Genomic DNA, 14,043 nt, shown 5'->3' on the forward strand with positions numbered 1-14,043 from the left:
TATTGTTAGATAGTGATTTGTATGGTATCTCATATTCTCCTTTCAGGAAAGGAGCTATTGTTAGCACAACAACACCTGTATTAAGGTGATGCACTTTATGTGTCATTATCGATCAACGGGGACTCTACCAAGATGAAGGCATTGCCTTTAAAAGCATTATGTCCAATGCTTCCATGTGTAAAATTCAATGACATTGTGATCAGTTAGATTGCTGAGTTGTTTCGTGGCCCCTCACAATTATAAATGATGATTCATGTAGTATTCAAAGCCTTCATGTGACATTGTTCTACTTGTTAAGATTGAAGTTTATTTGTCAATCTGGCGTTATTCTCATGCATGTATAACATGTGTTTGTTCTTAAATCGGATAATATATTACCCTTTTTTCCTTATATTTTTGGGAAAATTTGTTGTCCATCATGTAATAACTATGAAGAATAATATTATGATTGTACTTTTTTTTCAATGCTTTAAAAGCCAGTGTTTACCCCATGCGACAGTATATGGCCTTTCTGAGTTATACCTCTCAGAAACTTTACAATTTTGTTCCAAGTTTGCATCCCGGCCATGTTCATTTGGACAATTCTGCATTATAAAATAGACATTCTAGGATATTTGACTCCTTTTTTACTATATACTAGACTAAATAGCCTATGCCTCTATCTTCTCTATGGAGAAGTTCAACCAATTGATTGCTGTTGATATGTGACATATACATATGATTACGAGATTTCTTATTTTATTTAAATAGTTGTCTCCTAATTGTGACGAAGGAGGAAATTCTTAGCTATGATTATACGTGTGTTACACATGCACGCTTACTAGTAAGCACAAGGCATCGATCACCTCCTTGCTCTCCATGGCTTGGTAGTAGTACACCGTGGCCGCCGCCAAGGAGAAGTGCTCCTGCGCGCCAGACAGAAGGCCATACACCGCCAGCAAGCACAAGCACGCCGCCGTGCTCCTCTTGGCATACCCAAGAGCGAACCCGTGCAGCGGAGCCACGGCGGTAGGCCCGAGGTATGCCATGAGCACCAGCACGAGTCCCTCCTTCCTCCTCACCCGCGTCACGAGCCGCCACGCCTGCCGGAGCGCGCGCACGCCGCTGCACCTCCTGTCGACCGCCGACGCGGTGACGCCCACCAGCGCGACGACGGTGAAGCAGAGGGAGACGTGGTTCGCGAGGTGGGAGACGAGACCCTGGACGGAGAGCACCCCCGAGAGCCCGCCCATCAGGGCGGGAGTGGGAATCAGCGCGGCCAGGACCGCCGATGCGAAGTCAAGCGCGTCGACGACGGCGATGGTGACGGAAGGGCCCTTCACGCTGATCCTCCCCTTGACCAGCTCACGCAGGAGCTCTGCTAGCGAGTAGCGGTCGCCGGAGTAGGTTGTGGAGGCTGCGAAGAGGGTGAGGATCTGCTTGACGAGGCCGAGCGCCAGACCACCGACGACCAGCTGGGCGATGGTGATGAGGAGGAGCTTTGTACCGCTACCGCCTGGCTCTGTCTCCTCCGTGAGCTTGGTGTACTCGGCGCCCAAGGGGTCGGTGCTGTTGACCGCGATGAGACGGCTGCCCATGTCGTCGACGAGAGGCTGGACGAACACGACATCGTCCAAGGAGTCAAGGAAGGCGGTGACGGCAAAGAGGAGGAGCACCGGCGCGAAGAGCTTGGGGTTTAGCGTGGGCAGGATCAGCGCTTCCTTTAGGAAAGCAAAGCATGAGGATGAGGTGACCTTGGCAGCCATGGATTTTTTTGGGGCAAGGTGCTTTGAAGGTTGAAGGCGCGGGTGGAAAGGATTGAGGATTAACGCAGTGGTATGTGGAGGTGGGGAGGCAATGGCTGGTGTGTGCTCACAGTCACCGGTCAGCCCAGGAATTTTAGAACTGATGGCACGTCGTTGACTCGTTGTAGCCAAGGGAAAAATCGGTCCACGGTAAGCTCAGCTCGTCCACTCCAGCCAGAAAATCAGGCGAGAAGGACAGTTTTTTTAGGGAGTTTTTTTAGCCAGAAAATCAGTTTTTTTGGAGAACTGATTTCGCTCAGATTGAAAGGCCAGCCCAAGACAGACGAATCCGGGAATTGGGCGTTTCTGTGTCATCGACCAGGGCCAGCCCATTTGCTAGGAAAATTGGAGCTGGCTCCGGTTCTAGGACCTTCTAGAAGGTTAAAGGTCCTGACAAGTTCAGGTCCGCTTTAAAAAAATCCTTTAGGTTATTTTACTATTTTTCTTTCTATTAAAAAAAGTTCCCTCTTAAAAAGAGTTCAGATATTTTTCAATTGTTTAGAATTTCAAAAAAACTTATTTAAAAAATGGGATTTTCCAAAAAGTTCATATTTTTAAATATTATTCACAAAACCTTTTTTATTGACAAATTCAAAAATGTTTCGGAATTTCAAAAAAAGTTCCCTGTTCCAAAATTTGTTAGGAAACTCAAAAAAGTTTGCATTCTAATTCCTTTACAAGTTTTCAAAAAAGATTCACAAATTTGAAAAATATTCCCTTCGCACATCTGAAACAATTTTGTGTTTTCAAAAACTTTCAACTTTTGAAAAATGTTCACATATTTGGAAAAATGCTCCCTTTTTAAAAATGTATGCAATCTGAAAAAATGCTCACCTTTTCGAAACAATGTTAAACTTTTTGAAAAAATGATTGCATTTTAAAATTTTCGTGTTTTCAAATTATATTTGAAGTTTTCAAAAAATATTTACTTTTTCGAATACTATTTTTAATTCTTTTGCGAAGAAATTGAACTTTTTTTAATTCGTTTTTCTACAAATTGAAAGAAAGAAAGGAAAAAAACACATGCTGCAACTCTACACACTATCTGAAGGAAATATGCCCTAGAGGCAATAACAAAGTTATTATTTATTTCCTCATATCATGATAAATGTTTATTATTCATGCTACAATTGTATTAACCGGAAACATAATACATGTGTGAATACATAGACAAACATAGTGTCACTAGTATGCCTCTACTTGACTAGCTCGTTGATCAAAGATGGTTGAGTTTCCTAGCCATAGACATGAGTTGTCATTTGATTAATGGGATCACATCACTAGGAGAATGATGTGATTGACATGACCCATTCCGTTAGATTAGCACTTGATCGTTTAGTTTACTACTATTGCTTTCTTCATGACTTATACATGTTCCTATGACTATGAGATTATGCAACTCCCGATTACCGGAAGAACACTTTGTGTGCTACCAAACATCACAACGTAACTGGGTGATTATAAAGGTGCTCTACAGGTGTCTCCGATGGTGTTCGTTGAGTTGGCATAGACCAAGAATAGGATTTGTCACTCCGATTGTCGGAGAGGTATCTCTGAGCCTTCTCGGTAATGCACATCACTACAAGCCTTGCAAGCAATGTGACTAATGAGTTAGTTACGGGATGATGCATTGCGGAACGAGTAAAGAGACTTGTCGGTAACGATATTGAACTAGGTATTGAGATACCGGCGGTCGAATCTCGGGAAAGTAACATACCGATGACAAAGGGAACAACGTATGTTGTTATGCGGTTTGATCGATAAAGATCTTCTAGAATATGTAGGAACCAATATGAGCATCCAGGTTCCGCTATTGGTTATTGACCGGAGACGTGTCTCGGTCATGTCTACATAGTTCTCGAACCCGTAGGGTCCGCATGCTTAAAGTTCTGTGACGATCGGTATTATGAGTTTTTGTGTTTTAATGTACCGAAGGTAGTTCGGAGTCCTGGATATGATCACAGACATGACGAGGAGTCTCGAAATAGTCGAGACATAAAGATCAATATATTGGACGACTATGTTCGGACAACGAAAGTGTTTCGGGAGGTTTCAGACATATACTGGAGTACTGGGGGTTACTGGAACCCCCCGGGGAGTATATTGGGCCTAATGGGCCCTAGTGGGAGAAGAGGAGGGGCGGCCAAGGCAGCTGCGCCCCCTCTGCCCCTCTAGTCCGAATTGGACAAGGGGGGGGGGGGGGGGGCGGCGCCCCCTTTCCTTCTATCCTTCTCTCCCTTCCTTCTCCTCTCCTACTCCTACTTGGAAGGAGGGAGTCCTACTCCCATGGGGCGCACCATAGGAGGCCGGGCCCCTCCCCCTCCTCCACTCCTTTATATACGGGGAGGGGGCACCCCTTGGAGACACAACAATTGATCATTGATCACTTAGCTGTGTGCGGTGCCCCCTCCATCATAATCCACCTCGGTCATATCGTAGCGGTGCTTAGGCGAAGCCCTACGTCGGTAGCTTCATCAACACCGTCACCACGCCGTCGTGCTGACAAAACTCTTCCCGGAAGCTCTACTAGATCGTGAGTTCGCGGGACGTCACCGAGCTGAACGTGTGCTGAACGCGGAGGTGCCGTACGTTCGGTACTGAGGACCGGTCGATCGTGAAGACGTATGACTACATCAATCGCGTTGTCATAACGCTTCCGCTTACGGTCTACGAGGATATGTAGACGACACTCTCCCCTCTCGTTGCTATGCATCACCATGATCTTGCATGTGCGTAGGATTTTTTTTTTTTTGAAATTACTACGTCCCCCAACACTATCACCTTCCAACAATTCTATGACCACTGAAAGCAAAAGTACAGAGGTCACCTTATGCACTTCTCTTATTAATTTCCCTTGTTTGGTTATTTGACCTTCCTATTATAAGGCACGGTTTTTTCTTTAGTTTACCGCATCCACATCTAGTTAGTAGTTTATCAATTGGTCGTTGATACACTGATAAATTTATCATAGTCTAGAATTTTTGGTTCTCCTACATCAGACAATTGTATTTTGTAACAAAAAAGTACACATACCAATTAACAAACAATTCCTTACAAAGGTTGAAAGAGTTTCGCAAGATATCAAGCTTGAATTATGAACCTCTATGATTGTTGTGGTACTGAAGTTCAATACTATTGATAGATGCTTCTTGCCGAAAGTGCTCTTCTGAGCTCAAGCTCACATGCACTCTTTGCTACAGTAAAGAACTACTAGACAAGTTTTAAAAGCTGTTTTTTAGGGGGGGGGGGGCAAACATTGATGTGTATTTCACATGCACGCAAATTTTAGTGATGGAATGACATTCATGCAAGACTTGGCAAAAAATAAAAATCAATGCTCCAAAATGCTCCCAAAACAGTCCTTTTGGAGCATCGATTTTTTTGGGCGAGAAATCCATACATGTCAAAGGGTGCATATGAGCTCGAGCACACAAACTCCATGTTCACAAGTATATATTACATACATACAAGGGATGCTTTGCATTATTCACATGGTCCAATTACACCAATCAAAATGTTCTATGCACCACACTTCGAAATATTTAAGTGGGGAATTAGTTCGACCACACAACCACAAATAAGTCATAGATTTTATATATATTTGAGGAAACGGTTACACCAAAGCAAGATCACCACAACATGCAACCGTGTATTGGACAAAGCTCACTTCAACATGCAAACATGCATGAGAATTTCCATTCTACAATAGTGTTTTGATTTAATAGATATTTTATGACTAGATAATAATTAGACACAATAAATTATACGTATTTTCTCTTTTCAATTTTAGGTATCATATTGTTATTACTCCAGATATTTATGTTTCATATAATCAAATCTCATTGAAATATGTTAGTACAAAATATTTTCACAACAACGTGATAGCAGAAACCTTATGTGATAAAGCAGATGTCGAGTCTGCAGGAAATTGGTAGCCATCAAACATTAATATGGGCACTACTTGATAAGCATGTACAGCTAACAGAACTTCCTGCCAACTCTACTAATTTACCAAACCTTAGTATAAGACTATGGGCGAAATAAAGAGGGGAGGAGACACAGGAGAACACCATAAAGGGAGTGCATCGTTTCGGTACCCAGACTCATCCGCATCCGGTCAAAAAAATCACAAAAAATCCAAAAACAATTGAGTGGTAGAAAATTTATTGCGTGATGTCCGCTCTAATTTTCAGATGATTTAGACATCTAAGTAGCTCTCAGAAAAAAAAGACAAATCGGGTCAAAGCAATGCGTGAACAGTAAACTTTTTTACGGTCCTTAAATTTGTCTTTTTTTGCCGAGAGCTGCTCGGATGTCCAAATGACTTGAAAGTTGGAGCGGGCCTCACTCATCAAATTATCTACCAAACAAAAAAAAAGAATATTTTGAATTTTTCTTGTATTCGTTTTGATTTGTTTTTCGTCAGTATGGTGCAGCTGAGTCTGGGCTCAGAAGTGGATTATCGCCATGAAGGAGCTTAACTGTGGTTGAGCTTTGAGGCAACAAAAGCCACACGACATGTGACACAAGGGCGCTGAAACCATGGTAATGTAGTAATGGGTGTGATGTGCAATAAGTTAGGCTGGTTGTAATAGGAGTATCATATACTAGTATCATGCATATGATACTAGTGTATGATACTACCTCCCTAATGCATAGTATCATATATTAGTATCATATGATACTCTATTTATTGTCATGCATGACACAAAGTAACATAGCATTTATTATGATATGGTATCATGATATGATGCTACACTCTCTCTTTCTTCATTTAATGCTATGATACCTCATTAAAATTGCCTAATTGACATGCATGATACTAGCTATGATAATATCATTACAACCAACCTTAATGGCACAGGGTCTATCTTGGGGGATATGCATATGGTTAGAAATGCACTTCCTTATACCATACCTGCACCTGCAGTTTCAATGTCTACTGCGCCAACACATATTCGTATTTGAAACAGAAAATTTATTGTAAGCTTCACATAAACATCAGTTCCAGCCATGGACTATCGACGTGAACAACAAAACGAATGGCAACTGCTATAGCAAGTCCATTGTTTAGTCCTTACACAAAGATAATAGAGTACGACGATTCATGTTTTGCCTCACATCGAACACATGACATAAACAATGTGAAAAAAACAAAGCTTTAATTAATAATATACAAAAACAATCGTTATGAAGACGTAACCGATGAGAGATAGTGACATGTAGCAAATAATTGAGCCGCCATTGCGCATCAGGCCCTGTTTGGTTCGGCTGTGGATTTCTAAAAGGATCTGTGAAAAATCTGCTGTGGAAAAATAGCTGTGAAAAATCTGATGTGAAAAAGATGTAGGTCATTTGGCAAACCAGCTGATGCAGCTTTTTCAGATTTTGGCCAGCAGCAGAATCAGATTTTGTAAAGCACGTTCTGGGTTGCTTCCGCTTTTGGTTCAGATTTTCGCAGCGGATTTCTGGAATCGGATTCTGCTGGATTCGCCCTTTGGTTTAGATTCTGCTGCGCGGCAGCGGAATCCGTCGATAAAAGTTGAACCAAACAGGGCCTCAAGGCCGTCGTTGACCCACTTGTCATCACGAATGCTATGTGATCAACTCAAGGAACACCAACAAAAGCTTCTCCATACAAACTGTTATATTCCTATAAACCCAAAACTAAGCATAATAAGACTCTCACCGTCATCCATGGGAAATTTGTGGCACGTAAAAAAATTGGAGGCGGGGAGCCTCACCTTGGTCCTTCCCATCGGAAACCATTGTGTTGGTCTTCTCCTCCACCTGCCACCTCACTGAAAGTGAGGTTCCTTGCCTCACAAATCCACACCAAGCAGCGGCGAGGTGTTGTGTGAGGTTGTTGTTGTTCCTGGATCTGGCTACAGTGATCTAGGGTTTCGATTCCTTCCTCGGGCCACCTGGAGTACCCCAACACTATTGATCAGGTAAACATTGGGTAAACCTCCACGACTGCTTAGGGCTCCCCTCGCACCCACCGTCTCCCTAGCCTTGCCATGCCACCGGTCCGCCCCAGATCGTCCATGAGAGAGAGATAGAGGGAGGCGTTGAAGCGGAGGAGCCGAAGCCAAAGACTGCATGAGGTAATACATTGACTGGTTTGGGGATTTGGACGTGGTAGAGTCAAGTGAACTATGAGGCAAGGAGGAAAGAAGGCGACCATGGCATGGCCGGAGAGGGAGGGGTGATGGTCAGAATGGCAAGCCAACAGACGAGCCCGGGTTGGAAGGCCAGCCCAAGACTGTCGGGAGTTTTTGCGTCGTCGCAGGACCAACCGAGCTGGGCCAGCCCATTTGCAAGAAAAATTAGATGTTGGCTCCTGTTCTGGGAACCTTCTAGAAGGGTAAAGGTCTTGACAAGTTCATGTCCCATTTTTGCTTTTTCCGGTTTCTTTTTCCTCCTTTCTATTTCAAAAAAATTCCCTCTTAAAAAGAGTTCAGAAATTTCAAAATTGTTTGGAATTTCAGAAAATCACATTTTGAAAAAGATTCCATTTAAAAATGCATTTTCAATTATTAATAAGAATTTAAAAAATGATCCCTTTTTAAATCAAAAAATGTTTGGGAATTACAAAAAATGTGTGGATTTTTTAAAAATTATCAAACATTTAAAAAATGTTCCTGATTCCAAAATTTGTTAACAAATTTTAAAAAAATCTAAAGAAATTCAAATAACATAATTTGCAAAAATGAAAAAAAAACTGAAAAGAAAATTTTACACGGATATAGCAACTGAGACTTAGTGAAGTCTCGGTGGATTGAGACTTAGCCAGACTGCAAATGTAATCCCACGTATATTCTATTAGACTGGAAGGAATCTAATCTTAGCATAACCACAAGGCATCGATCACCTCCTTGCTCTCCATGGCTTGGTAGTAGTACACCGTGGCCGCCGCCAAGGAGAATAGCTGCTGCGCGCCAGACAGAAGAGCATACACGGCCACCAAGCACAAGCACGCCGCCATGATCCTCTTGGCATACCCAAGAGCGAACCTGTGCAGCGGAGCCACAACGCTAGGCCCGAGGTATGCCACGACCACCAGCACGAGGCCCTCCTTCCTCCTCACCCGCGTCACGAGCCGCCACGCCTGCCGGAGCGCGCGCACGCCGCGGCACTTCCTGCTGTCGGCCACCGACGCTGCGACGCCCACCAGCGCGATGACGGTGAAGCAGAGGTAGGCAAGGTGCGCGATGAGGGAGACGAGACCCTGGACGGAGAGCCACCCCGAACGGCCGCTCATCACTTGATAACGCAGCGCGGCCAGGACTGCCCCTGCGAAGTCAAGCGCGCCGACGACGGCGATGGTGATGGAAGGGCCCTTCAGGCTGATCCTCCCGCTGACCAGCTCGCGCAGGAGCCCCGCTAGAGAGTAGCGGTCGCCGGAGTAGGTCGTGGAGGCCGCGAAGAGGGCGAGGATCTGCTTGACGAGGCCGAGCGCCGGACCGACGGTGAACTGGGCGATGGTGATGCGGACCATCCTCTTGCCAACCTGCTTCATCTCCTCCGTCTCCATGAGCTTCTCCGCGAGCTTGGCGTACTCGGCGCTCGAGGGGTCGGTGCTGTTGATCTCGGTGAGACGGCTGGCCATGCCATCGGCGAGAGGCCGGACGAACACGACGTGGGCCAAGGGGTCAAGGAAGGCGGTGACGGCGAAGAGGAGGAGCACGGGTGCGAAGAGCTTGGGGTTTAGCGCGGGGAGGATCAGAGCTTCCTTTAGGAAGGTAAAGCATGAGGTGATCTTGGCAGCCATGGCTTAGGCTTAGCAAGGTGCTTTGAAGGTCGAGGATGAGCTGCCTAACGCTGTGGTTCTGTGGAGGAGGTTTGCAGTTGGGGGAGGAGATGGCTGGTTGTGTGCTCGCCGGTCAATTAAGAAATTGGACAAGTCATGGCACGTCGTTGTGTCCATGGGAAGACTTGGAAAAATCAGTCCACGGAAAGCTCGACATCACTAATTTCCAGCCAAAAGAATCAACGGAAGTTTTCGCCGCCGGCCGGTGGGTAGTGCGGTGTCCGACCCGTTCGTTTTTTGGTTTTTTTTCTATATATGACAGTGTAAGACTCTTGAAAGAAAAAAAAAAGGGGTTTTTTGCAACCCAAAAAAAGGAATTTCATCAAAATCTTTATTTTTTGAATATATATTATTTATTTTATTGTTTTGTATCTACCAAAATTGTAAGGTAAAAAACATAAAAGATCCTAGAGTTCGTAGCGCAAAAGCGGTATGTCTGTGAAACGAGCCGGCCCAACAAATTTTCCACGGTTTTTAGGAAAAGGTTTGGAAACCTTTCTGCAGCGGTTTCAGGACTCTTCCATCCAGTTTATCTTTTCTTTTTTCTGCTTTTCCTTTCAGTTTTAATTTATCTCTTTTCACCCTTTGTTTTTTTTTCCCTGTATTTCACATTTTATATTAGTAAAAAGGAGTGAATATGTTTTTTCATTCAGCAAAACAGAATGAAATTTTTTATATGCCGTCAACATTATTTTTGAACTATGCAACAAAAGATTATAGTTTGATGAACATTTTTTAATGTGTTATTTTTTTAAACGTTTGATATTGTTACAAACATTTTTCTATATCATGAATTTATTTGAAAATTACACGAACAATTCTTTTATATTCATGAATAATCATGAATATCCAAGAGCTTTGCAAACTCGGCGCTTGAGTGGTCGATGTTCTTGATCTCGGCAAGTTGGTCGGCCATGCCGTCGAGGAAAGGCTGGACGAACACAGCATGGACTAAGGGGGCAAGGAAGGCAGCATTAACAATTTATAAAAGTTCAAAAATATTCACAATTTTAAAATTCATGAACACAGCATAAACAATTCAAAAAAATATTCATGAGCATGAACAATTCATAAAAGTTCATGTTCATATCCCCCAAGATCGACCCTTTTTAAAATAAATGAACACAACATGAACAATTCAAAAAAATATTCAAGCCTAAAATGTTTCACAATTTTAAAAAGTTCATGAATTCAAAAAATATTCACGATTTCATAAAATGTGCACAAATTTGTAAAGTTCATTAATCTAAAAAATGTTTATCAATTAAAAAATCACAAATTTGGAAAACACAAAATAAAACAAAACAGAAAAGAAAAGAAAAACACAACAAAACTAAAAAATAATAAATAAAAAGAAAACCGGCTTGAAAGCTTCCCAAAACTGGGTGAGAAGCTATCAGAACCTTCCTAACATGGCCCCAGGAAAAGCGGTCTGTAAAACCCATTGATAAACCGGCCTGCTATGGAGCGTGGGTAGGCAAAGGCGTGCTAGTGCTCGCAGCGGGTGATGCATATCATTTGTGGAGTGGAGGAGGCCTATTGATATGCATCGCTCGTTATGACCATTAAGGGTTTGATCGCCCACTAGCGAACTGCTTTCAGTCACTTTTAAGAAGGTTCTTGAATTAGCAATTCACTATTTTTTTTGTTTCTTTTCTTTTCGTTTTTCTTGTGTGATGTTTCTTATTTTTATTTTCTTCTCTTTTTGTTTTTAAATTCACAAATTCCAAAAATATTTCAAATGTTCGAATTTTGTTTGAAATTACACCGCAAATTCAAAAAATACTTGGATATCTAAAGAACGTGTTCTCAAAAAAACTTGGAATTTTAAAAATATTTAATAATAACAAAAAAATTGTTCACTTCTATCAGAACAATGTTCAGAATTAAAAAAACACAATTGCAAAAAATTTCGCAAATTATTAAAAAGTGAGCATTTTGAATTCACGCACGATTTTTAAATTCATAAAGTTTTTTCATATACGAGAATGATTTTGAATACATGGATATTTCGTGAATCCTTGAACAATTTTTAGAATCCATGAACAATTTTTGAATTTGCAAACATTATTTGAGTCCATGAATATTTTTTGTATTCATTAATATTTATTGAATATGTGAACATTTTTTTATCCACAAACAATTCCAAATCCATGAAAAAATTGATTTCGTTAAACAATTGTTGAATTCATGAAAAGAATCAAGTCAACAAACATTATGTGAATTCATGAATTTTTTTTTCAAATTCATTAACAGTTTTTGAAAAACCCCTAATATTTTCAAATTTATGAAACTTTATCATGGATATTTTCTAAAATTCACAGAGAAAAAATGGGGTATGATAACCCACAAGTATAGGGGATCGCAACAGTTTTCGAGGGTAGAGTAATCAACCCAAATTTATTGATTCGACACAAGGGGAGTTGTCGTGGAATCGTCACGTCAGATGTCTTTAGTGTGAGGACTTAGTCGCGAGGCCAACACATCTATGTGGTAGCTTGAGAGGGGTTGAGCGGAATCGAGAAACGCAACACAAGACATGGATTTAGACAGCTTCGGGCCCCGGGAAACATCATCCGGTAACAACCCTACATGCTGTTTGAGGCTAGATCTTATTATCATCACGAGGGAGTCGCCGTAAACCGGCTCTCCTCTAGTTGTGTCTAGTCCTAGAGATTGTTTCTTGCTTGTCCCCCTTTGAGGAGCCCTGCCCCTCCTTATATATGTTGAAGGGGCGGGTTACATGTGGAGTCCAACTCGGACTTTAACTTAAACTATTTTGACTTCCCTTCCTGGGCTTCTTAACGTCTGCCGGTTTAACATTGTCTGTCGGTTTAACATTGTCTGCCGGTTTAACATTGTCTGCTGGTTTAACATTGTCTGCCGGTTTAACATTGTCTGCCGGTTTACCGTCTGTCTTAGCCATCTGTCTTGACTCTCTATCTTAACTCTCCGCTGGTTTACCATCCGCCCGTTTACCAAGTCCCAGCCAGTTTACAACTCCAGCCGGGTCATACCGCGGCGTATATCCCCGACATTAGCCCCCAGTTTAATTTGGATTTATCCATGTTAAACTGATCTTGATTATCCTTAAGTCCTTGTCACTTCCTTCTTCTATAAAACCCGAGTCAATAGACCGGCTTCATAATCAATTTGCTGACATCGGCTTGTCATAGTGAAATATTGTGAAGAATAACTCCTTTGACTTCAGCTCCCAATGCTTAACAAAAATATTGGCCTTTGAAATACTCATTTGATCTTCAGCCGGTTTAAGAATGTAGAACTTGCCGGTTTGAGAATGTAGAACTGTGTCGGTTTAAGACTTGAACTTGCCGGTTTGAGAATGTAGAACTGTGCCAGTTTAAGACTTGAACTTGCCGGTTTATCATTGCCGGTTTACTAATATTGATGGCACCAGGTCATAATTGTAGTTAATATGAAGCTTGAAAATATACCTCTTATATGCCTATCACTTGTAGCCCCCAAGTCTTAAGAAGGTAGCATAGCAATAACTTAAGACTTGCTTCAATATGAATATCACAATCTTGTAGAAATCCAGGTTGTTCATCAATCACTAGTCAGAATTGAGTATTCTACATATGTAGCCCCCAAGTGCCGGGTTGTCATGCTTGCAGCAACCTGGGACTTGAAATTGCCTTATTCTCATAAAAACTTCAACCAGTGTAGCCCCCAAGGGCCGGGTCATTATGCAATAATGGGCAAGGACTTTGTAAATATAATCTTGTAAACTTTGATCATCAACATGTAGCCCCCAAGGGTCGGCTCAGTAAGATAATATAGAGCTGGGACTTTGATATATTCTTCAATGAAAATAACATCATATGATGTAAATAACATCATATGATGTAACCCCCATCATGGGGCTTGAATTCACGTTCACAAGGTTAAGAGCCTTGTGCTTTACCAACTGAGCAGTGGACCCTTCAATGTAATGGATAAAAAGCTTTGTACCTTAAATTGTTGACAGAGGCAATTGGTAGCCCCCAAGGGCCGGCTCATTACCATGTGATGAGTCGGGTCTTCAATAAGGTGAGCAAAAAAATGACTTTGCATTAACCCCCAAGTGTCATGGTGCATGCTTGCAGCGACATGAGACTTGTGTATTTAATGTAATTTCAACTGAAATAATGTAACCCCCAAGTGCCGGGTCGTAAGCCTGTAGCAACTCGGGACTATTCCTTCAATTGTGGAATAAATCATATCTATTGATAATATGATAGCCATTTGCGCTAAAGCGACTTTGAAAACCTTAATCATAAAATTGGTTATTAATAACCATAATAAAAATCCAGCCATGTTGGCTATTTGAATAATATACCCAATGATTTATAAGCGCATAATTCCAATGGCGCAATCCAAATATATACTGGCGACTTATAGTCCAAAGCCAGGCCGGGTCAATAAACACCGGATTATAAGTGATTA

At 42.0% G+C, this 14,043-nt stretch overlaps 2 protein-coding genes across 2 annotated transcripts; both read right to left on the reverse strand.

The window, feature by feature from the left end:
• Positions 1–626: 626 nt before the first annotated feature.
• On the reverse strand, positions 627–1,781 carry LOC119352105. The gene has a single exon (XM_037618837.1). It carries the CDS (start codon positions 1,743–1,745, stop codon positions 804–806), a length of 942 nt encoding a protein of 313 aa, XP_037474734.1. The 5' UTR covers positions 1,746–1,781; the 3' UTR covers positions 627–803.
• A 6,721-nt stretch (positions 1,782–8,502) lies between these two features.
• On the reverse strand, positions 8,503–9,654 carry LOC119352106. The gene has a single exon (XM_037618838.1). The coding sequence runs from the start codon at positions 9,556–9,558 to the stop codon at positions 8,632–8,634; it is 927 nt and encodes a 308-aa protein (XP_037474735.1). The 5' UTR covers positions 9,559–9,654; the 3' UTR covers positions 8,503–8,631.
• Between the last annotated feature and the right edge of the window lie 4,389 nt (positions 9,655–14,043).

The sequence above is a fragment of the Triticum dicoccoides genome, chromosome 2A (assembly GCF_002162155.2).
Source record: "Triticum dicoccoides isolate Atlit2015 ecotype Zavitan chromosome 2A, WEW_v2.0, whole genome shotgun sequence".
NCBI classification, from domain to species: domain Eukaryota; kingdom Viridiplantae; phylum Streptophyta; class Magnoliopsida; order Poales; family Poaceae; genus Triticum; species Triticum dicoccoides.